We start from the raw sequence: 24949 nt of genomic DNA, 5'->3' as shown, positions 1-24949 counted from the left end.
CGGCGCCGGCGGCCGGAGAAGGGCGCGCGGCGGAAGTCGCAGAGCAGGCGGCCGCGCAGCGCGGCCGGGGCCTCGCCGCCCGCTCCGGCCGGGCCGCCACCGCGCTCGCTGCCCTCGGCCTGCCGCGGGCCGGACACGGCGCACAGCACCTTGGTGCCTCCCGCCTCCAGGTAGGCCGAGCCCTTGGCCTGGCTCAGCAGCCCTGCGCGCGCGTACACGGGCCGCAGCCGCGTCGGGTCGCGGGCGGCGGGCGCCTCATCCTTGTCGGCCGCGTACAGCTGCGGCGGCTGCGACTCCTCGGGCCCGCGGATGCGGCGATGGTCCCCGGGCATGGCGGCGCCTGGCGTGCGAGCCGCTTCCGCCCGCCGACCCGGCCTCGCGCGCCTGTTCTTCCGCTCGCTTAAAGCCGCGCGCCCGCGCGAGGGCTGTCGGGATAGCGGCAGGCGGTGCCGCACCGCCCCCTGCCTTCCTGGAGGGAGAATAGCGAGCGCAGCCGAGCCCCGGGGCCGCAGCAAGGACTCTTGGGATCTCGATGGATGAAGGATGGACGGCCTGGGTGGCCTGCAGAAGTGGGAGCTGGGCCGGCCTGGCTAACCTCTAGCCTCTCGGGCCAGAGCAATCCCAGGCCGTATGTCTTTGTCCTTTCACTTGTGTAGGTTGTAATTATTTTAATTTTGCACTTATATGCGTGACTTTCTCATACATGTTCCCCTCTGCCTTCCCCCAAGAAGGCAATGGCCTTTTGTTTTCCTGCCATCATCAGTGCCCTGGCTGGCGTAATGCTTGTTGATGGATGAAACGGCCTCTCTGCTGCACTGGATTGTGTATTCTTTGTACCCCTGGGGGTCCTCACCTGGCATGTGTTTGTTGAAGCCAGGTCCTCAGGACCCTCCCCCTGCATGCTTCTCTCACTGCAAGCCGGGACAGTCCCTCACCCCCAGGCTGGTGACAGCTAGCCTCTGCGGCTTCTCCCAGCACAGACCCACTTTCCCCCTCCTTCCGAGTCAGCGGCACCGAGTGACCTGGGCCCCACAGCCACCTCTTGTACCCAGCAAACGTGAAATCAGCCAGAGCCAGCACAAGCAAGCAGTACCTTTAAACCTCCCCCACACACGGTTTCCAAACCCAGCTGTCTTCAGATCTGAATGAAGGACTCAGGACCAGGCAGGTCCCAAACCTCACCCTTCATCTTCAGGTCAGGAAGCCAGGAATGATGGGTCAAAGGGGTGGGCGTAGGCAACTACTGCACCTGAAGTACCCCCTGCAGCAGAGAAAACCTCTGACCTCCCCCAGACCACTCAACATCACGAGGCAGGGGAGGAGGGACACAGGCCTAAGAAATGCAGAGCTTCCCCTAGGAACTGCTTCCAGTAACCCCACGGCCCATCTTCTGTTCAGTGCTTCTCTCCATCTCACCCCCCCAATTCCCCATTCTATGGGCCACCTCCACCGATGTCTTCAGGTAATCCCAGTGGCTATTCCCAAAGTTCAGGAGTCTGGAGCTGGACTTGGTGCAGACCGCAAGCCGAAGCCAGTGGGAGCCACAGGCTGTCAAGTGGGGGCTCGTACGGGAGGCGGGTGGTTAAGAGAACACATGGCGTCATCGGGTATTGCACAGAGTCCTTTTATTCTCTGCAGCAAAAAGGATCCCTCCCTACAGACCCAGACCCTCAGGCCCGCAAAGAACTCTTATCTACAGACACGAGCAGGACGATGATAAACAGCAATCCTGGGGTAGTGGTTTTAGACAATGGCGCTGGTGTGTAGGGCTTAGGGCAGAAATGTAATGTGTGCCATGAGTCATAGGCCAGCTCCCAGGTGAGTGAGTTCCAGTTACTGCTGGGTTAGGAGGACAGGCGGGGGTTTTTAAGGGTCCCAAGATCCCAAAGTCCTCGTGGCAGATGGAGAGCTGGCTGGACGGATGCATCGGGTGAAGGCAGGCTGCTTCCCAGCGGAAGCTGCCCCTACCCCTCAGTTCTTCACATCTCCCAGGCGGAGCTGGGCAAAGGAAGTGGCCAGCTGCAGGGCCTCCTGCAGGCAGCCCACATTCTTGCCTGTGGCCTGAGCAGACACATCTTTGCCACCACCTTTGCCGTCCATCAGGCCTGACACCTGCTGCACCCACTCACTGGCTTTCAGGCCCCTGTTGGCTGCATTCTGGAAGACAGGAGAAGTGGGAGTCAGGACAGAAGACGAGACTGAGGAAGACATGGAGAGGGGACGAAATGAAAAAGGATGGGGGAGCCACAGAGCCCCACTCCTGCCCTCCTGGGTGCTGCCGCCAGGGCTGAGGCACATGGAGTCGCCAAGCCAGGTATCACCACAGTGAAACGTGTCCAAGGAGAGGGCCTGAGAGTGGGGGTGCCGGAGGAGGTGACAAACGGGGCCAGGAGGATGGCTGTTTCTAACTGGCTGCACACTCAAAAGGGTCTTGGCAAACAACTGTAAGAACCACCAAGCTTCCAACACCCACTCCCCACGGGCACAGAGCTGCAGGGTATTCTGACCTGGGGGACTTGACACAGGCACGTTATCTTGCCAGCTTCATTGTCCACCGTGAAGAGCATGGCAGAGGTCTGAGGGGAATGCGTCTTGAAGAGCTTCAAGGCTTCATTCAGGGCCTGTGGGGAAAGCTGCTGTCAGGCCAGGCCTGGGGAAGGGGAGCCATGCTCTCCACCATGCAGCGAGTCTGCAGAGCCCAGTTCTCTGAGCACCCCCTGCCACCCTCCCCCTTCTAAGAGCAGGTGCTGGTCCCAGGAGACTGTACGGGGAAGAGGACCCAAGCACAAGGCCCTGCCCACACTCCAGCTCTGAGGTTTGTCTTCCATCCCCAGGAGCTGTAGCTCTCCAGCCACCAGATCCCTCCATGGCTCAGCCTAACCTCAACCCCAGAGAGTGGGCCCTCACACTACCACTCCACCACTCCACTCAGAGCCACAAAGCTCACACTTCAGCCACCAGAGGGCTGAGGTCCCAAGAGGAGACAAGCAGTGGACAGGCACAGAGTGGCACGTGGAGTCCCAGTCCCCCCACCCAGCCCCCCCCCCCGGTTGCCTTGGCTGAGGCACCGCTCTCCATCTCCAAGATGACAAGGGGCTGGTTGGGGTTGCTGTCAATGAGCTGCTTTGTCTTCTCCAACACCTGCAAGGAAATCCAGAAGAGAGGCTCAGGTCAAAGGCCCAGACAGCTCACCACACAGTCTCCGCTGGGTGAGTCCTCGGACTCCCTTCCAGCCACCAGCATGGCAGCACTCACTCGCTTCTGGACATCGGCTTTACTAGCCCGGTCTAGGTCATCCATGATCTTCTTCAGGGATTTGAGATCCTCCCGGAATTCATCCTTCTGCCACTGGGGGATGACCGCAGTGGCCAGGGCCTGGAACCAGAACCAGAATACCACTAGAATCCAGACCACAAGGAGCTAGGATATGAGGCCCAAGCCTATCCCACCCTTCTGGCTTTGAACACCAAAGTGTTCCCTGACCAGTATCCAGAAGGAAAGAGAAAACAAAAAACAAGAAGGTATCCAGTAGCCTGGAGACCACTCTATGAGCAACTACGGCAGCTGTACCAATTAGGGCGAGAGAGAAAGGGGCAGACAGAGAGAGCTGGGACCCCCTGTAAGAGCTGGTCCCTACCAGGCAGTGAACACAGCCTATGATGGGCTCTCGGGAAGCCTCCACATATTAACAGACATGAGAGATGAGAAGGCCTGGACACAGTGGGCACCCCTTCCCTCAACCCCCTCAACACTGGTGCCCACTCCTGCTTACAATAGGCCCTGCCATCGGCAGTGGGGGCAGCAAGCAGATTCCAGGGGTCCGCAGACCAGGATCCACAGAGCCCCCTTTGCAAGGCTGCCAGACAACAGAAGTCAGTTCAAAGAGCCACTGCACTGAGAACCAGGACCTGAGACTTCTTCAGGGCGTGTCTGATGTATCAGCCCCGAGCAGGGCCTGAGAATCCCGGGAGGCCGCCCCTACCTCACCAAGGTCAGCGATCTCCCTCTGCACATCCTTATTTGGCGCAGTCTGGGCCTTCACTTTGGCCTCTGTGACAACGAGAGTGTTCTTCAAGCTCTCTGCTTTCCTGAGGGCCTGGAGAGGGACAGAGTTGTAAACCTGGTCAGGTAACTTTCAGCTTCAGTGCTATCTGTAAACTGTGGCAAGTACTGAAGGCAGGTTATGGAACAACACACCCCCAAGTCACCAGAAGTTTCTCTGCCTTCAGGGAGCAAGTGTTGGCCGCCTCATGCCCCAGGAAGGAGCACCCTCCTCACACATCTGACCAGCGGAAAGGCTGCACTACCTCAGGCTCAGGGGATAACCAAGAACCCCCAAGTCAGCAGCCCTTCTCACCCCAACGAAATGATCGATCCTCAAGCCTCAGCAGCCCTCAGGCCCCAGCCACAGTCCCCACCCCGGGGCAACTATCCCCATACACTGTGTGTCTTGAACTAGGCATGTACCCCCAGGGAGACGTGAATGCCGGGGGCACTGGAAGCTACAGCCAAATTATGCCTTGCCCTCCTAGAGACAGATAGATGATGGGGTCAATAACAGAATTTACATATATTTTTAAAGATTAAACACAGTACAGCTAAGCAGTCCTGTGCGGTGGCGGCTCTCTTCTGACAGGTAGGGGGGTCCCTGGAGGACAGTTCGGGGGCAGCACTGTACTTCCAATTCTGAGCGCAGCAGCTACGGAACCGTCTACACTCCAGGTTCACAGACTGCGCTCCTCCTGCCTTGTTCAAATAAGCCACAAGCCACAAACTGCCACGCTCACCTTCTGGGCTTCGGCCCCTGTGACGGCAACAATCCTCCGGATGCCCTTGGCAATAGCTTCTTCACTCACAATCACAAAAGCTCCCGCGTGACTTGAATTCCGCAGGTGCCTGAATGGCAGAGCACAAAGTCCACGGTGACAAGAGGGCCCACACACCCTGGTCCTTACCACGCCCGGGAGCCCGTGGTGAGGGCCTGAGGTCTCTGAAGTTCCGGGAAGCTCCCTCAAGGGGACGGTGGGAAGAGGCCCTTCACGTGGATTTCAGGGGAGGACTCAGGCCAGGAAGCCCAGGAAAGTGAGAGAAAGCCTAGCTGGGGCTGAGAACACACTGACACTGAGCAAAACACCACCTTTCTGAGCTTCAGTGTTCTCATGTATAAAATGCGGAGAAGTCTCCCTCACGGGACTACTGTGAAACTCAAATGAGATCAAACAAAAGTGCTTTGTTATCCTTAATGCGCAACAGAACGTTCCTGCCGGCAGGCTCTACGTTCATTCCTATTTCTGGTCCTCTTTGGAACAGAAACTATATTCTTCTGTCCCTGCCACTAGCTGAGAATATCCAAGGATTACCTTTAAAATCTCACCACAATCCTGTAAAAAGGTTTTATTCCCCAGGCGCTCAGAGAACCTCAAAAGCTCATTAACTTTCAGTCACTGTGAGAGTGGTGTAAAGGCTTTGCAAGCAGCTTCCTGTGCTCTCAAGAAGGTAGAAAGAGGCATTAATAAGGCAGAGTGGGACTCAGGTGAAAGCCCAATTCAGCTGGGCAGAGGGAGGCCAGGAATGTGGTGCCCTAGATCCCTACCCCATCCTCCACACATGCACCTGTTCCCTGCCTGCTGCTTGCAGGAGGCCCTGGATGGGCTCTACCATGGCCTTAAGAATGTTCTTCTCAACAAGATTCCCCTGCAAGCAGGAACGTCCCAGGCCACCACACCATCCCAAAATGACCCCAAGGGCTACAGACGACTCCAAGTTGGAAGAAACAAGTGGCTCTTGCAAGCCAACCTGAGCTGGGTGTGCTGTGGGGCCTGACACAGAGGCCCTGAGACAACGGGGTTCATGAATCCCCAGGAATGGAGAAAGGCTAGGACCAGCTCAGGAGCTTGGTGAGTGCTCCACGGCCTTCCTGAATCCTGAATTCACAGGCCTTCTTCTCAGATCAGCCCAGGACACAAGAGCAAGCAACCATGAACTAAATGTTAAGATCATGCTTTTCCCCGTCCTAGGAAGAATATTTCATCACAAACCTAGGAAATGTCAATGTCGGACACCAAGGGGTCTGACAGGAGCACAGGACCCTAAAGTCCTTGGGAATATTGTCTGGGAAGTATATTTCTGAGAACTTCATTTCGACCTTAGAAAAATAAGAGTGGGTCTAGCCTATTACTCACATCCTCCCAGGAGAGCACCAAATTAACAAAAAGCGAATCCATCCACTGCTCCCCCTGATGTACTCACGTTCCCCCACAGAACTCAACAGAAGTGAGCGAGCCAGCAGGGCCAGAGGGGTCATCCAACAGCTCGGACACTGGGACCCCAATGGAGACGACTCGCACAGGGTCAGGATAGGTTTCATCAAACACAGCCCGTAGGCCCTGGATGGCTTTAGCTGCTGCCAGGGGACAATCCTGGGTGTAGACAGGCTGCCAGGGAAAAAAGACAGAAAACAGCTGGGAAAGGATCTTCTCTGGAGGTGCAGGAGGAAGTGGCAGAGGCAGCCCAGTCTTACAGGCAGGACTCTGGTTTCTAGTCCTAGCTCTCATCACGTGCCCTGAGCCTCCTGAAATAAGGCACCACATGTCAAGTCAGGGAGATCAAAATAGAAATTTCCAATTATTTTGCTAAACTGCGAGCCAAATCTTATATGGATGCGCTACATGTGAAGAAGACAGAACCAGAAGAGCTCTGGAGGGAGTGGAGCAAAGACCTCCCTCCGCTCCCTCCCCAGAGGCCCTAAGGCCCCTCCACGGGATGCCACCACTCCCTACTCCCCGTGCAGTTGAGAATCACTGCTTCAAACAAATCTGTGTGCTCGGCAGGATGTGGTCCAATGAGGAAGAGCATCAGGACTGAAGAGAAGGCTCCACGGAGAGAAGTGCCGGTGCAGGAAGGAGCGGGGCTCACGACCCAAGGGCTGACGCACAATCCGACCTACCTTGGCTGCCTCAATCATCCCATTGGCAATCTCTTCAGCCTTCTTGATCTGCTGGGTGGACATGGCTCCCTTGGCAGTGAAGTCAAACCGAAGGCGGTCAGGAGCAACCAGGGAGCCTCTCTGGTCAGCTTCCCCAAGCACGGAGCGCAGAGCGAAGTTCAGGATGTGTGTGGCTGTGTGGTTGCTCATGATGGGCCTCCGTCGAGCCTGTGAAAGGCAGGGACGGCTGGTGGAGAGGTCTGCCAGTCATCCCCCAACACCTGCTCTCTCCTTCCCGACTGCTAGAATTTTAAGCTGGACATGTGGCTGCCCGGAATAAGGGCTACATTTCCCTGCTTCCCTTGTAGCTAATTGTGGCCATCTGACTACATTCTGGTCAGTGGGTTGTGAGCAGATGTGATACACACCCTTAAAAGGGAAGGAACATGCCTTCCCCTTCCTCTTTCCCACTGCCTAGAATAAGAAATAAGAGTTGGCAAATTATGGCCTGTGGGCCAAAATCCAGCCTTTTGTCCATTTTTATGAACGGGTTTATTGGAACACAGCCATACCCATGTGTTTATATATTATTTACAACATGAGAGGTATATATATTATCTACAACATGAGAGGTTGTGATTGAAATGGTATGGATCACAAAACCAAAAGTATTTACTATCTGGAACTTTCCAAAAACAAACAAAAAAGTTTGTCAACTCCTGGCCTAGAAATGGATCCAGTGGCTACCTTCTTGGACTATGAAATCAAGGGCAACACCCCAGGAATGAGGATAGAAAAACAAGCAAGGAAAAGCTGGGGCCTACGACTTGGTGGGGCAGAGCCTCTGTATCAGCTTGGACTTTGAGAAACACATTTCTACCTTGTTTTAAGCTATTGTTATTTGGAGCTCGTTCACATGAACAGAACCTATTTCTTAATTAATACAGGACCCCGGACTCCTGAAGAAGTATTCACGGTTAATCTGGAGAAAGGCGATCCATGAGACGAGTCTATAAATCTCAACTAAAGTCACTGTCATCTGGGGCACCTGGCTGGCTCAGATGGAAGAGCTGGTGAATCCTGATTTCAGGGTTATGAGTTTGAGCCCCACGCTGGGTGTAGGTTACTTAAAATAAATAAGTAGAATAAAATAAAATCACGGCATCTGACTTGAGAACATATCCATTTAGTAACTCACAGTTGCACCCCTCATAAAATGTTCTCCTGCATCAGACCTAGAATATTCTAGGGGCGCCTGGGTGGCTCAGTTGGTTAAGCAACTGCCTTCGGCTCAGGTCATGATCCTGGAGTCCCGGGATCGAGTCCCACATCGGGCTCCCTGCTCAGCGGGGGGTCTGCTTCTCCCTCTGACCCGCTTCCCTCTCGTGCTGTCTCTCATTCTCTCTCTCAAATAAATAAATAAAATCTTTAAAAAAAAAAAAAAAGAATATTCTATCTATTCACAATTTCACTTAGGAGTTACAATCATGACTGGACCAATTTAAAGCCAAAGGAGATGAATTCTTTTCATAACGTGTATCAAGTCACCATGACCTACACTTGAAATATCTTGGAATTTTATATGTCAACTATACCTCGATAAAGCTGATATTTAAATTAAAAAAGGAGAGGATTACTAACCAGGTCCAGTGCCAAGCAGCATAACATAACTCACCTCGTCAATAAACAGCCAGACCTGGTCCCCAACTCTCAGGCTGCCGTAGATGGTCCCTATGTGCAGCACATACCCTCCTCGCACCTGAGCGTTCTTCACTGTGAACTCTGTTTTCTAAGAGGAGTCCAGGAGGAGAACAATATGTAAATAAACCCAGATATATATATACATATATGTGTGTATATCTATGATATCCTCTCTTTATATATACATATTACATTCTCTAAGCCCCTCCTTACTAGTGTGTGTGTATACCCTTATACATACATTATACCATTAATACCATTATAGTTATTGTATATGTATACATGCACCATTATCCACTGAAAATTAATAAAAAGGAACCACACTGACATGGAGCCCGGTGGCTAGAAGGGGAAGCTCCAGCAGGAGCAGTAGTCAATTTCAGAAAGAATTGTCAAGTACAGAACCAAGCAGAATCTCAACAGGAAAGAACCATCAAGTACAGGCCCTAACAAGGAAAGATGCACACTGCATCTTTCCTAGAAGAAATCAACTACCCCTGCAACTCAGCCAATGAGAAACCATCATCACCCCAGAATTGTGATTTTCTCCGAGGGACTTTCCTTTAAAACAACCCCTCCCAACTTCCTCCTCCTCCTTCTCCATGAAATGTCAGTCCCTCTCCTTCCTTTGCTGGACTTGCCTGTGGTTTTGCCATAGCTTGCATGTCCCAAATTGGCAATTTTCTGCAATTTCCCAATAAACTCACTTTTCCTGGTAAAATAACGGTTTCATTTTTACAGTTTAACCATAGCTATTTACCATTAAATATACAGACCACTTTATATGTGTACAAATATATGCATATGTAATATACACAGAAACACAGACGTTCCCTTAAGGAGCATCTTAGGGAATTTAAAACCATCGTAAGGAACCTGAAGCCCATGAGACAAGGTAACTCATCCAAGATCACAGAGTCAGCAATGGCAAAGCTAGAGGCTGAGGCTTCTGCAAGGAAGTCTGCCCTCCAGAGAGCTACCTCTTCTTGTTAATGAGGAAAGCCTGGAGGAATCCAGGATCAACCAGTGCAGCCCGACCGCAGGGATCCTGCTAAGTGGGACCTAAAGGCAGTGGGATCAGTGGTACAAGACGCAGCTCCCTTGGCCTCAGAAACACTGACGATGGACCACACCCAAAGATCGGTTACGTCTGCTCCCCAAGGCCAAGAGTGTGAGGAGCCAGAAAAGCTACCCCAGGCCAGGCCCGGCCCTCTGTTGGACGTGCCCATCCCTGGCTAACAAGGATGAACTGCCGGCTCACATCTTCACTGTTGTCCTCAACCTTCACCAGGTAGCCTTCATCATAGGTCTGCCCGCCTTGCTCAGCATAGAAACAGGTCTTGTCCAGCACCACGCCACACTCCTGGCCCGTGGACACTTCTTCCACAAACATCTTATCCCTGCGCAGGGCCAGCACTGCAGCCACTGTGCTCTCGAAGGCTGCACAGAAGGGGAAAGTAGGGTCAATGACTTCCTTCACACATTCGTGGTCTTCATCTGCTGGATTCGATTTCTCAAACTCTCCTTAGGTCTTAATTGTCTAATTTTATTTTGCAAGCAAGACCATTAGACTCCACAAAAAGGCTTAACAGCAGGGAATGTTAACAGTCAGCAGAGTGACCTTGGGACCGAGAGGCTTTCCAGGGGAGACTTTCACATCACTGGGACAGTTCTGGCCACTCTATCTCTGAGCTATTGAACAGTAACCTAGCAAATCTGAGAAGTATTTAGGAGTAGTAATACATTCCCTACTTCCAAGGTCAATTCACAAAGAATGTACTCATTTTGTGGGCTTGCTTGGATAGATTCAGGGATCTCTGCTGAAGCGAAGAAGCGAAAACACGTATTGCCTGTTTCTTTCTTTTGATTCTTAACTTTAATTTACTTATTTAAATTAAGTAATCTCTGTACCCAGTGTGGGACTTGAACTCATGACCCCAAGATCAACAGTTACATGATCTACCAAGCCAGCCAGGCACCCCTAGACTGCCGCTATCCTGATGCAAAATTCAACAGCCACTGAACATTGTATCAATGCCAATTTCCTGGTTTCCTGAAAGGTGTTACAATTAGGGTAACTGGGTAAAGAGTACGAAGACTGTCCCTAAGTTTTTTCACAACGTCCTATGAATCTATAATTATTCCAAAATGAAGAGGTAGAAAATTAGTTGCCCTGGGTCTCTAGAAGTATAAAATTACAGAACATGACTCCACAGCACTCCAGGAGAGGCTCTGTCAAACACCCCAGGTTCCTAATCTGGAGACTCAGCCGAGGTACGCACAGTAACACATGAACGTACCGTAGCTCCCGCTGGAGTCTGAATGGTAATTATATTTTGGGGAATCGTTTGTTGCTTCCAGACCCTTCTCCCGGAGCTCTTCAATAGCATAAATGTCCAGCATAATGAGGTCTTCCCCACCAGCTCCCTTGCCCTGTGATTTCAGCTGCCAGTAAGAGAAAAAACCAAAAGTTATCCTAATGTGGGAAAAAGAATTCTGAAGGACTCCAAATTGCTAAACTAAGCCCAATAAAAAGCTCTAGAGCAGTTTTTCAGTCTCAGCACTACCAACATTTGGGGCCAGGTTAATTCTTTGTTCTAGGAGGCTGTCCACTGTAGGATGTTAAGCAGCATCCTTGACCTCTACCCACTTAATGCTGGTGGCATCCCACCCTCAGCTGTGAAAACCAAAAAATAACTTCATACATTACTGCCAAATATCCCCTGGGGCCAAACTGCCCCTGCTTGACACTCACTGGTCTTGGGAAAAATAGAATTCCAAAGACTTTAATGGAAGGAAACTCTTGTTCTTTGCTGCCAAGTCCTGCCTTGTTTGGTGTTGGGTTTCCTGCTCACTCCCCAAATTCTTTACCTGGGCCAGTTTCCTCTCCTCTTCAAATCCATCCATATCCACCACCAGGCCCTTCTCTTCAGCAATCAGTCCAGTGAGATCCACTGGAAACCCATAGGTGTCATAGAGGAGCCAAGCAGTGTCCCCTACACAGCACAAAGGAACTGTGTAAGAATGACACAGGAAGTCCCGTCCTTTGCCACCCCAAGCCCCTCCCAAAGGAAGCTGGCAGTGACAGAAGGAACTGGAGACAAGGCAAGTTAATATTGATTCTGTTCACTTGTCCAGAAAATCCATCAACTCTTTCAGAATTGACCTGGAGGAAGTACAAGAGGTCTCCTGGTAAAGTTCTGTTTCTTAATCGGAACACAAGTGTGTTCAGTTTGTGGAAATTCATCAGGTTTTCCCCTTGTTCATTATACTGCAATACAAATTAAAAAAAATTTTTTTCTGGAATTTTCCAGTCTAGAAAAAACAAAAAAGAAAAAAAGCCAAGTTGCACAACACTATATACCATATATTCCCATTTTTGCTGGAAAACACATACACAGGCCCTTACATACATGTGTATGCAAATAGAAAAAAGCCCTGAGTAGTTATACAACAAACTCTTAAGAACTGTTACCTCTGAGAAATGAGTTTAGGAAAGAGAATCTTCATTTTTAACTTCTGTGTTATTTAAATACTTTACCACAATAACATATTACTTTTACAATTTTACTATAAACCCCATTTTATACCAAAAGCAGTATAACCAAGCTATCCTTAGCCCTTGGGAGACACGGGACTCCACTGTCAATTTTGAAAAAGGGCTTGCCTCTTCTGGAAAGATGAACCAGCCTGGATGAAGAAAGGAACAAACCGGTCCTTACCAGGAATGGTTTTACAATCTCCCAGGCTCTGTATTTTCCGGTCCAAGATGCGGCGCCCTCTGCTGAGAGTCTTGAGAAACTGCACTTCTTCTTCATTAATGATGTCCTTCACCATATCTGGGTCCTTCTTCAGCTCAGGAAATGCATCTCCCTGCCAAAGGGGAAACAGAGACGTGGGCTCAATGAAGACAGGGACCATTCCATGACCCCCCTAAAAACTCTCATTAACAGTATGCTAACTCCCACCCCATCCCTCTAAGCTACGTGCATTAGGAGAACAGAAGTTAAGCAGGGAGATACACCTACCAAGGACTGGACGACAACATCTACTAACGTGGCAAAGAACCCCCTGCTGGCATTGAGTTTCTCATGGGAATATCGAACAGCCCGGCGGAGAATCCGTCTCAACACATACCTGAAACAGGCAGAAGACCACCTCCTCTAGACAACCTTCCCAGCTAGGCATTTTGTAATAGGGCTTTTGGAATTCTCCCCAAAGCAACATGACCAGCTTTTTGTCTTTCTCTTTCAGAGACTTTCTTTTATCCTAAGACCTTTTTGTGAGCCCCAGAGGTCATTAACATTAATCCCAGCAGAAAACTCAGGAATATACCCACAAATATGCATCAAGGGTAACCCTGGTTTGTTTTTCTACCACATCCTGCTGACCCAGAGATGGAGGCAAGTTCAGCCCAGATGGCTGATGACCCAAATCCCAGGTCCTGCCTATCAGTAATAAAATTACCCAGGGCTAATCAGTATCTACCCCATCCCACCCTGCCAATATCCTACCAGACAACCTAAAATACAATCTCTAATTTATCTTGTACTTAGCAGCAAAGATTTACTATAGTGGAACTCTGTAACCCAAGCTAAAACTCTCTTAATCCCTAAAAAAATATAGGGATCCCTCCAACCACCTAAAAGACAAAGAAAACAAGAATAAAGAATGGCTTTAAGTTCCACAGAGAGTCATCAAACTCACAGTGGCAGTCCTAACCCTGCCCCGTGTGTAACAGACTTACCCCCGCCCTGTGTTGTCAGGTCGGCCACCATCGGCCAATGCCACGGTGATGGTCCGGGCATGGTCAGCCAGTACCCGATAGGCCATATCGATCCCATCGGCATCATCAGCACCAACTTTCCCAGCGTATGGCCGGGCACCTGTGCCCTACAGATAAAAACCAGGAGACAGCTCATTAGGAAGCACCCTTCTGACACTGCCTTGCCCTAGAAGATTCCAAGAGGACTGAGCAGGCATGGGGGGCAGGATGACCCTCTTGCCAGATCTTTTAACACCAAGAAAGGGGACAGCAAGAGTAAAGAGCCTCCAGTCAGGTCCCTGCACTCAACAAACCACAGTGCCTTGTGCTCAAGAGCCTCTTAGATTATTAACAATTAAACTGACAGGGGCACCTGGGTGGCTCAGTCGTTAAGCGTCTGCCTTCGGCTCAGGTCATGATCCCGGGGTCCTGGGATCGAGCCCCGCGTTGGGCTCCCTGCTCGGCGGGAAGCCTGCTTCTCCCTCTCCCACTCCCCCTGCTTGTGTTCCCTCTCTCGCTGTGTCAAATAAATAAATAAAATCTTTAAAAAAAACAAAACAAAACAATTAAACTGACAGATAGTCACAGATACCCTTAGCTGACAAAGATAGGATTATTTTATCTTTGACAGTATTGCTAAGAGTCCAACCTAGAAACCTCCAGACGTCTGCAATGTTTGCAATAGGACCAGTACCTTCTGAATGGCTTCGAAGTAAGGAACAAAAAGGTCAGTGTCATAGTTGGACATCTTATTCTGCAGTACCGACACCAGTCGCTCCAGACCCATCCCTGTGTCAATGCTTTTCTTAGGAAGAGGTTTCAAAATGCCATCGCCTTCCCTGCAGGATCCAGAGAAAGAGGAAGTTGAAACAAGGACTCTAAGTGCCACCTTTTTCCACTGGTTAAAACTCGGCTATGTAGCACAGATTACAGGCTCTGACTATTTGTCATCTGCCTCTGCCTGATTTGGTGGGAGGAGAGTGGAGGGGAAAAGGGATGAAGTACTCTGGGGCCTATTAAAGAGTGAGGCAGGCTCAGTTGGTTAAGCATCTGCCTTCGGCTCAGGTCATGACCCCAGAGTCCTGGGATGGAGCCCCGTATTGGGCTTCCTGCTTAGTAGGGAGTCTGCTTCTCCCTCTGCCTCTGCTGTTCCCTCCCACTTGTGCTCTCTCACTCAAATAAATAAAATCTTAAAAAAAAAAAAAAAAAAGTGAGGCAAGCCTCAAGCAAATGAGTTTTTTTTAAATAATTTTTTAAAAGACTTTATTTATTTGACAGAGAGAGAGGGAGAAAGAACGAGCAGGGGGAATGGCAGGCAGAGGGGGAAGCAGGCTCCCAGCCCAACTGAGCCACCCAGGCGTCCTGGAAATGAGCTTTAAAATCGCAGTCCATAGGGGTGCCTGGGTGGCTCAGCTGGTTAAGCATCCGACTCCCGGTTTCGGCTTAGGTCATGATCTCATAGTTGTGGGATTGAGCCCCGCATCAGGATCTGCACTCAGTGAGGAGTCTGCTTCAGATTCTCTCTCCCTCTCTCCCCCACTCCGTCTGTCTCTGTGTCAAATAAATAAAATAAATAAAATCTTAAAAAATTCAAATAAAATAAAATCGCAGTCCAAATTACCGCAAAAATGACATTATAGGAATAGTCCTGAAGCAGGTACTATGTGGAATAAAACTAATTTACAAAAGATTAGGTCCAGCCGTGTCTCAGAGATCAGAGGGAAAGAAAACCTGAGAGATAAAATCTAAATAATGTCCACAAGATCCCCTGATGCCTTTAGTGCCTGCTTTAGCTCTGCTCCACTGTCCCCAAAGACGAGGATGAGAAGATAGCCTTGTGCTCTGAGTTCCTCTTTCGCTACTTGGCTTAGGGAAAGGTGCTGCTATTAGCAGCAACAGTTCAGGGCCCCAAGGCCACCTGTTATACTGGATGAACACAAGGTTCCAAATCTCCAGCACATTGGGGTCATCCTGGTTGACGAGGTGTGCAGCATCCCGGCCACCAATCCGGTCATAGTGGATCTCACTGCAGGGACCACATGGGCCTGTGTCACCCATCTCCCAGAAGTTATCCTTCATGTTGCCAGGGAGGATTTTGGTGTCATCCAGCCTGCAGAGAGTAGGGAAGATAAGCCCAGTTACAACCATTGACAAGGATTCTGCCCAGATTTGCATCCACTACAAAAGGAGATCCTTATTCATTTCTATTTAAAAAAAAAAAAAAAAGGCGCCCTCCTTGGCAATGACTAACGCTGAGCCTGCACAGCAGGGACTAAAGAAGCAGGACAGGATTCTCAGGAGTGACTATAAGAGAATATAAAATATACATAAGTAAACAAAATATCATAACTAAATAAAAATGGGAAAAGATAGGGATAGAGCCTAGAAAGGAACACATGAAAATGAAAACATCTATGCTCAATATGACCAGAATTTAAGCAAATATTTTCTTTGTAAATGTTCCTTCATTTTATTTATTTTTTATTTTACTTATTTATTTTTTTAAAGATTTTATTTATTCATCTGAGACATAGAGATAGAGAGAGAGAGAGCATGAGAGGGAGAGAGGCAGAGGGAGAGGGAGAAACAGGCTTCTCGCTGAGCCAGGAGCCCGACGTGGGGCTTGATCCCAGGACCCTGGGATCATGACCTGAGCCGAAGGCAGACGCTTAACCATCTGAGCCACCCAGGGCCCCTGTTCCTTCATTTTAAAAAATGGAAACACTAGAAGCATTAAAACGCCTGCTGAGTATTTCAAGTCACTTTTCTATGCCCCAATTTAGTCAATTTTTTCACCTTAAAATGATAACAAAAGGAATTTAATAAGATTAAAATTATTTCTAAAATACTGAACTCTGCTGAGAGCTGCTAGGTAACACAGCACTCAGAAAAGATTGCGCACAGGGCGCCTGGGTGGCTCAGTCGTTAAGCGTCTGCCTTCGGCTCAGGTCATGATCCCAGGGTCCTGGGATCGAGTCCCACATCGGGCTCCTTGCTCGGCAGGAAGCCTGCTTCTCCCTCTCCCACTCCCCCTGCTTGTGTTCCTGCTCTCGATATCTCTCTGTCAAATAAATAAATAAAAAATTAAAAAAAAAAAAAGAAAAAAAAAAAGAAAAGATTGCGCACAATGGATAAACAGAGTCCAGATATACAGAAGCCAAGCAAAACAGGATTCCCAGGACGCCTGAGTGGCTCAGTCGTTAAGCGTCTGCCTTCGGCTCAGGTCATGATCCCGGGGTCCTGGGATCGAGCCCCACACTGGGCTCCCTGCTCGGCGGGAAGCCTGCTTCTCCCTCTCCCACTCCCCCTGCTTGTGTTCCCTCTCTCGCTGTGTCTCTCTCTGTCAAATAAATAAATAAAATCTTAAAAAAAAACAAAAACAAAACAGGATTCCCAATCAAGAGTAGTATTTAAGGTTCAAGTGTGTTACTGCTCTAAATGTCCAAGTACATGTAGATCACAGAATCTAACCAAGGAGGGGTTTCAGACCAAGTACCAGGGGAAGCTGGATTGGAATAATATTACTAGAGTAAAAGTAATTAATTAATAAATGAATGAACCAGAGAAACTGTGCTAAGTGTAATAAAAAGCTATGCCTTTTTTAAGAATTAAAGTAAAAAGCATAAGAAAATGAACAGGGCGCCTGGGTGCCTCAGTCAGTTAAGTGTCTGACTCTTGGTTTTGGCTCAGGTCATCACCAAGCCCTGTGTTTGGCTCCCTGCTCATCATGGAGCCTGCTTGGGATTCTCTCTCCCTCTCCCTCTGTCCCTCCCCCTACTCACCTCTGTCACTCTCTCTCAAACAATTCTTAAAAAAAAAGAAAGAAAGAAAAAGGCAACAAATGCACCAAAGGATAATTGCTCCCAGTCACTCCCCCCTCCACCTCAAAATGCATAGCCCAAAACAGGAAATGGCAATGCATTCCAAGCCCTAATACCCCACTGTGGCACCAAGTCAGAAATCACTTCATTCCTCCACACTCAACATGTGAGATGCATTCTTACCCCAGGTTTTGCCAAATCTGTTTGCACTCCAGGTCTGGTTCTAAGCCAGCTGCTTCATCCCCACCAAAGTAAGTAACGTAAAGTCTCTCAACTGGAATGCCAAACTCTTGGGTGAGAAGCTCCAGAGCCATCTTACATGCCAATTCCTACAAAAAGAACAAAAAGAAAGATGTGGAATGTGGCCAAACCAAAATCTATTTAGTCTGAGTAGAAACAGTCCAGATCCTAGGAACACAAATATAAAACTATAACATCTTCACTATCAACCCAGACAAATTCAGGATCAATTTATACAAGACATCCAAAACATAATCTGAAATCATCAAATGCTAGGCACTGCTTCCAGAAAGTCTTAGTAGATCTCCTCTTTGAGCTTACCTTGAAGTAATCTCCAAAAGACCAGGAACCCAACATCTCAAAGAAGGTGTGATGATAGACATCCTTGCCCACATCATCTAGATCATTGTGTTTGCCCCCAGCCCGGATGCATTTCTGGGTATTGGCAGCTCTGCTCAGCTTGGCCATAGGGTGAGATGGGTCAATAGTGTTCAGAAAGATGGGTTTGAACTAAAAAAGAAAGGGAACATTTCAGCTTTGACAGAGTTGCAGATCTATCAGGGGGAGACATGGTGGCAGGAAGAGACCACACAGAAACTGTTCAGTTTGTGATTTAATTAGCCTGGAATACAGGAACTCGCGAGGCACGTGGCCTGCTGGGGCCACAGCAGAAGCAGCCTATCTTGGAGCAGCTTCTCCCTGGTCCTAGTTCTCAAACGGTCCCCACCATTGCCAGCAACACCACCTGTACCAGGGAAACACCTGCTGGATCTGTGGTAACAGTCAGAGGTTGATGTGGTGAAATCCAAGCTTCCTCAGGAGTCTCTGGTGGTCAGGGCTTATAACATCTTTCTCGAAGAACTTTTTCTAAAAGTGATGTGTTGGGGCGCCTGGATGGCTCAGTCGGTAGGGCAAGCAACTCTTGATCTCAGGGTCATGAGTTCAAGCCCCACGATGGGCACAGGACTTACTTAAAAAGAAAATAAATAAATTTTAAAAAGTGATGTGCGGGCTTAATGGTGATAAGGAAGAAAAAAAATTGAGATCTATTAAGGGAGTAAAATCAGCACAACTTGGGGCACCTGGGTGGCTCATTCGTTAAGCATCTGCCTTCAGCTCAGGTCATGATCCCAGGGTCCTGGGATCGAGCCCCGCATCGGGCTCCCTGCTCAGCCAGGAGCTGCTTCTCCCTCTCCCACTCCCCTTGCTTGTGTTCCCTCTCTCGCAGTGTCTCTCTCTGTCAAATAGATAAATAAAATCTTTAAAAAAAAAAAAAAATCAGCACAACTTGATGAACGGCTGATGTGTAGAGAGAAGGTATTATTTTGCTCTGAGGATTTATCAAGTTGTACTTTGATGTATCATTGTTATGTAACTTTGCTTTATTTTCCCACTAGACCTGACCAATTTGGTAACCACTAGTCACCTATGACTTGTACAATTAATTAAAATGAAATTATTAGTAATTAATTAAAATTTTTTAAAAACAAAAAATTCTGTTCCTCAGTCACATTAGCTCAATAACCATGCATGGGATGCCTGGCTGGCTCAGTCAGTGGAGCATGCAACTTCCGATCTCAGGGTTGTAAGTTCGAGTCCCATGCCGGGTGTAGAGATTACTTAAATAAGTAAATAAATAATTTAAAAACCTAAAAAAAAAACCCATCACGCATGGCTGGTGGCTGCCATATTGGGCACCCGGCTATAGAACATTACCATTATTGTGGAAGTTCCATTTGACAGTTCTAAACTAGACCATGAACTCCTTAAAAGCAAAAACTTTATTACTTATCTTTGTATATCCAGTACCTAGCATAGTACCTGAAAAAGGGCAGATGCCTAATAAATACTATTTTTAAACTTTTTTTTTTTTTTAAAGGAGCAAAAACCCATCAAGGTATTTCTGATTAAGAGGTGGTATAGCACAAAAGTTAAGCAAACAACTACTGGGTTCCAATCTACACTCCAGCATTCACCAGCTATGTCAGCTTGGGCAATTTACTTGAGCTGTCAGTGCATCAATACAGAGTGAGGATTAAATGAGTCAGCTTACGTAAAAGACGGAGAACAGTGCCTGGCACATAGTAAGTGTGACACACAACAGTCTAATAATTACTGTTTACTCAGAGAATGTTAGAACACTGGACTCCCATGGTTCCTCTAACAAGTACAGTCGGCACATGTGGGAGAAGACAAAACTCATGCCTAGGAATGCCAGAGTAGAACAGAACCTTCCCAGTGTTCCAAAAACCCAACCCCTTGCAAGTCCACATAAAATTAGTGTCCCCTATTCCAGGTGTAGACAAAGGACTCGACTCACACACATAATTGAAAACGTGTGTATAATTGTAAGTTAATGTTATTAACTTACAATTAATGTTATTAATGTTCCCACTGGGGCGCCTGGGTGGCTCAGTTGGTTAAGTGTCTGCCTTTGGCTCGGGTCATGATCCCAGGGTCCTGGGATCTCTGCTCAGCAAAGAGTCTGCTTCTGACCCTCCCCTGTACTCAAGTTCTCGCTGGCTCTCTCTCTCTCTAATGAATAAATTAAAAGTCTTTTTTTTTTTTTTTAAGATTTTATTTATTTGCAAGAGAGAGAATGAAAGACAGAGAGTATGAGAGGGAGGAGGGTCAGAGGGAGAAGCAGACTCCCTGCTGAGCAGGGAGCCTGATGTGGGACTCGATCCCGGGACTCCAGGATCATGACCTGAGCCGAAGGCAGTCGCTTAACTGACTGAGCCACCCAGGCGCCCCGAATAAATTAAAAGTCTTAAAAAAAAAAAGAAAGAAAGAAAATGTTCCCACTGCTTCTAATTTTCTATGCCAGGAAAGAAAAGAAAATGTCAACTTATCACTTAGTGCAGAGTGAGACACATTCTAAGGGCCAGTCGGTCCACTGGGCTAAAGAGCGTTCCAAGAAAACCACCAAAGGAAAGTCCTGAAGACACTATGTAACCTGAATCCACTTCCAGTCCACAATCAGCCTGATAAACAGTGTTCAATATCACAACCAAACTTTCAAATTATCTTTTATAGCTCAACTGCCCCAAACATAAATCCTAATAAAGTTTCATCAGTAGTGGATCCAAATTGGCATTGGTGGCAGAAGCTTCAAGAAAGAGTTTAAAAAAAAAATCAATATGGGCACCTGGGGGGGGCTCAGTCTGTTAGGCATCTGACTCTTAGATTTTGGCTGAAGTCATGATCTCAGGGTCCTGGGATCAAGCCCCATGTGGGGTTCCAAGCTCAGCGGAGAGTCTGCTTGAGATTCTCCCTTCCTCTCCCACTACCCCTCTCACCCACCCCCACACACGCACACATTCTCTCTCTAAATAAATAAATCTTTACAATTAAAAAAATAAAAATAATAGAAAAGTTAAAAAAATCAAAAAAGGTGCATGGCTCAGAATGGGAATGAAAGCAAAGCTTTGAAAAGAATCTTGAAGTACTCACTTATTTTATAAAGAAAAAAACAAGGGGGGGGGAGTGCCTGGGTGGTTCAGTCCATTAAGCATCTGCCTTTGGCTAAGATCATGATTATCAGAATCCTGGGATGGAGCCCCCCGTTGGGCTCCCTGCTCAGTGAAGAGCCTGCTTCTCCCTCTCCTGCTCCCCCTGCTTGTGCTCTCTCTCTCTCAAATAAATAAATAAAATCTTTAAAAAAAAAGAAAAGAAAAAGATCTAGAAAAAAAACAAAGAAAATGAAGACTTGAAGGAGAATCACGGTAGCTGGGTCAATAGGTCTCTTCAAGGCTCAGCAAGATTAACCTAGCCAATGACTCTAAAAAAACACAGCTTTTTCCTTAGAATAATAAAGGCAAACTTCATACAGACTAGGGGCACCTGGCTGGCTGAGTCAGTAGGACATGTGACTCTTGAACCTCAGGGTCATAAGTTCAAGCCCCACGCTGGGCATAGAACTTACTTAAAAAAAAAAAAAAAAAAAAAGTTAAAAAAAAGAAGGGGTGCCTGGGTGGTTCAGTCGTTGAGCGTCTGCCTTTGGCTCAGGTCATGATCCCAGGGTCCTGGGATCGAACCCCGCATCGGGCTCCCTGCTCCACGGGAAGCCTGCTTCTCTCTCTCCCACTCCCCTTGCTTGTGTTCCCTCTCTCCCTGTGTCTCTCTCTGTGAAATAAATAAATAAAATCTTAAAAAAAAAGGAAAGAAAAAGGAAAAAACCCTTACCTGGTTCATGCCCGCATTGGCAAAGAGCAAAGTGGGATCATCCAATGGGATGGTGGCAGATGAGTGAACATAGGTGTGCTCATTTCTCTTGAAGAAATCTATAAATCGCTGCCGGATTTCACTTGCTGTTAGGGTCGAGTCCATCTTGAAAATAACCCTATTGAACTAACCACAGAAAAAATGAAGGAAAATTAGGGGGAACTGAAACTAAGAGATATGTAGGCATTACACAAGACTCCTGGCTTCTCAGGCCAAGTCAAAGCAGGACACTGGTAAGCTGTTTGATCCTAAAACCTCTATGTTGTAACATCCAAGGCTAAAATCATTATCGAAGCAAAACTTGCTGCACCAGCATACAAGAGCTCCACGTGTTCTTCCTTCCCATGCCAACCTCAATAGGTTCAATACACCAACACATCAAGTAGAGCAGGAGTGTTTTCTTCATGTGTTCATTTATTCCAAAATATGAAGATGTACACTGCATCCTCTGTGCCAAGGCCTAGGCCAGGAATTAGGAAATGGGAATAAAAACCTCATGGTTTACAATCCAGCAGAGAAGCCTACTAGGGCTGGGGGGATGCTCAGGAGACCTGGGTTCCAGTCCTAGCTGTAAACCCTTATGGAGTCACTTCACCTCACCAACAAATGGAGGGGTCCATACGAGATGAACTCTAAGGCCCCCTCCAGCTCTGTGTTCATCTACATGCCTAGAATCTTGCAAAGTCCCATTATCCCTAAAGCCAGGGTCTCTAGGTTTGGCCTGACCATCTTGGGGAGGCTGCTGTCAACAGCAGTGGACCTGGGGATGGGCCTAGTTATACAAGGGACTGCCTGCAAGTAGGACTATACCTGCCTCCACCTAGCCTGAGCACCCCCAGAACAACTGGCAGGCTGACTGCTACCTTCCCAGCTATTAGGTTACTACGAGGTGAGGATGTTGCAGCCACCCTGAGGAGGTCAGCTCAGAGCCAAAGAGAAAGGGGTTCAGAAGAGAGAGAAATTTAGGAAATGAAACAACTTGACAATTTCAAAGCCCTTTCACATCCATTACGATTTCCCTGAGAGGCAGGTTGGAGAAAAGTGACAGCCCTTGGTGGGCAGGTGCCAGTCACTGGCATGGTGCCATAGAGCCATCAGCACTGGGAAAATGGGAACCCTCTGGCTGACATTAGTCTCTAGAGTTCAAGACCCAATTCTAACCATAAAAAAGTCCCTTTGTCCCAAATTTGTTTCCTTTTGTTTCCTTTTTTTGTTTTTCGGGTTTTTTTTTAAAGATTTATTTTTTGAGAGAGAGAGAGAACGAACACAGGGGCACAAGTGTGGGGGAGGGGCAGAGGGAGAAGCAAACTCCCTGCTGAGCAGGGAGCCTGATGTGGGGCTTCGATCCCAGAACTCTGAGATCATGATCTGAGCGGAAGGCAGACGCTTAACCCACTGAGCCCTGTTTCTTTTGTAAAAAAGTAGTATCTAACTCTGCCTACTCCACCCGGCTGTCTTGAGACTCAAAACCCATCAGTTATTTGGAAGCAACTTGTAAACTGGAAAGCACTAAAGGAACATGGATGCTATTACTTCAAGTCACTTAGTGCAAAGTTGTTTTTTCCCTTCTAAGGAAGATGAAGATATACACAGTGATTTATGGCTAATCACAATTTCAAATGATTAATTCACAATTCAATCAACTCATTACTCAAACCAAAGCCCTTTGGCCAAAAAGATGGTGAAACACTGGCTGAAAGAGCCCAAGAGCAGACCCAAACTCCCACAGATAAGGACTTTTATGTCCTTGCAAAGGAGTCAAGGCTAGGGTTTTTAGAAACTTTGCCACACCACATCCCTCCTCATCATGACTCTCAATGAATCTTAATGGTGGCAAAAATGAATGTACAGTGCCAGTTCTGACTGAGCAACATCTGAGCAGTTTCAAAATGTTCCCTGCTCCTCCTCTAAACAGGCTGAGGTAAATAAGCTGTATTCCAAAAGACTCGTAAATCTCCCATTTTGCTTACTCATTCAACATATATAAATGCATACTGTGCCAGGAACCAAGATGAATGAGTCTATGCACTCAACGGGGAAACAATCATATAGAAAGAACTGCAAAATGATGTAAGGATCCAATATATTTACTATAAGCCCTACAGAGGCAGGGACTCTTAAAAGCCATGTCACCATCACAAATTCATTTATTCAATATATACTGGAACGCTGTATATATTGTATATCCACTGGAAGGTGGCAGACAGGATGGAGATTCTACTTCCCAGCAGAGGCTGAATCACACCAGCCTTTGGGTTTAAGGCTCCAGTGGCAGAACCTTTCAATGTGCTCTTCATTTGCCAAATGAGCTGTCTACCCTACCCGACTCTTGCCCATTTCCTAGTTAATTCCTCAATTTTGATATATCAGTTCCGAAGACACTGATTTAAGGAAGCCTTCTCCTTCCTGATCCCAGATTCTCCCTATCTTTTTTTTTCCTCATAGCTCCAAGTGTCTTCCTTTATAACTTCCACACCCTTTGGACTGTTTGCTCCATGTCCATCTCCCCCATCAGGCTGTAAGTTCCACCCCCGTGAGAATCATGACTGGCTTTTGCTCACCATAGGGGAACAGCTTCAACATCTAGTACAACGATTGCTAAATAAGTATTTCAGGATTAGTATGGTCCTTTAATAGCAAATTGTTAGCGAACTTAAAGCACACCGGGAAATGCAGACTCTCTTTAAAAGTAATAGCAGAACATGATGGGGCATGGGAAGTGCTTCCAGATGAACCTGAACCAGTACCAGCTAGTTTTAAGACTTCAGGAAATGGCTCATAGGGGAATTACACCCAACTAGACCACCCTCGCGCCCCAACCCCCACAACCTCCTCGCCCGCCCCTGGGGGATTAAAACCTCAGCTTTGGGCGGGTAGTCAATGGCAACCGTGATCCTCCCAAGGTCTTGGTCCTCGGCAAGGCCACCCGCGGCCACTCCGCCACCGGCGCCTTAGGGGGCTACAATATGCCTCTCTCCCGCTGCGCTGTAGCCAGGCGGCTGTCCCGGCCCCGAGTCCAGTCCAGGCCCCGGTTCCAGTCCAGGCCCCGGTTCCAGAGGCCTCGTGGAGCCTGGCCCCAGGGACCCGCTGGGGCGGCTGCGCTTTCAGGCCCCCGACCCAGCAGCTCTAGCGGCGCCGCAAAACTCTCCGAGGCCCATCTGCTTCTCCCGAGGGTCGCCGTCCTTAACTCTTCCCTCATAGCCCACCACCCTGAGCCAGAGGTTACCTGTTCCCGCAGACGCGCAGCGGCACCCGCCAGGAGTCTCAACAGAC

The 24949-nt window shown here is 48.2% G+C and overlaps 2 protein-coding genes across 2 annotated transcripts in view; both read right to left on the bottom strand.

The window, feature by feature from the left end:
• EXOSC6 (exosome component 6) overlaps window positions 1-349 on the bottom strand; it is a 1651-nt gene extending 1302 nt beyond the window's left edge. Inside the window, exon 1 of the mRNA XM_044922300.1 lies at window positions 1-349. Coding sequence (XP_044778235.1) covers window positions 1-332 — 332 coding nt within the window. The 5' untranslated portion in view covers window positions 333-349.
• Window positions 350-1607: 1258 nt separating this feature from the next.
• Window positions 1608-24949, bottom strand: AARS1 (alanyl-tRNA synthetase 1). Its single transcript, XM_021703019.1, has 21 exons — window positions 24903-24949; window positions 21638-21802; window positions 17774-17962; window positions 17396-17541; window positions 15310-15501; window positions 14086-14230; window positions 13374-13519; window positions 12655-12763; window positions 12349-12499; window positions 11498-11622; window positions 10927-11071; window positions 9888-10066; window positions 8601-8714; window positions 6947-7153; window positions 6250-6434; window positions 4788-4896; window positions 3983-4096; window positions 3256-3375; window positions 3055-3141; window positions 2508-2621; window positions 1608-2157 (listed from the first exon to the last, which is right to left on the bottom strand). The coding sequence occupies exons 2-21, from the start codon at window positions 21779-21781 to the stop codon at window positions 1972-1974; spliced, it is 2907 nt and encodes a 968-aa protein (XP_021558694.1). The 5' UTR covers window positions 21782-21802; window positions 24903-24949; the 3' UTR covers window positions 1608-1971.

The sequence above is a fragment of the Neomonachus schauinslandi genome, chromosome 16, assembly GCF_002201575.2.
Source record: "Neomonachus schauinslandi chromosome 16, ASM220157v2, whole genome shotgun sequence".
In the NCBI taxonomy this organism is placed as follows: domain Eukaryota; kingdom Metazoa; phylum Chordata; class Mammalia; order Carnivora; family Phocidae; genus Neomonachus; species Neomonachus schauinslandi.
The sequence above is the reverse complement of the archived record's forward strand: the minus strand, read 5'-3'. Positions and strand labels throughout refer to the sequence as shown.

What these genes read in the sequence shown, in the direction of transcription:
- AARS1 (XM_021703019.1), bottom strand. Translation starts at nt 21,781, where the DNA reads ATGGACTCGACCCTAACAGCAAGTGAAATCCGGCAGCGATTTATAGAT. An exon ending in TCTGGCTGTTTATTGACGAG is followed by an intron (nt 7,154 to 8,600) that starts GTGAGTTATGTT and finishes TGCCTTTCACAG; the next exon opens with GCTCGACGGAGGCCCATCAT. An exon ending in AGAGCGGTGCCTCAGCCAAG is followed by an intron (nt 2,622 to 3,054) that starts GCAACCGGGGGG and finishes CTTTCCCCACAG; the next exon opens with GCCCTGAATGAAGCCTTGAA.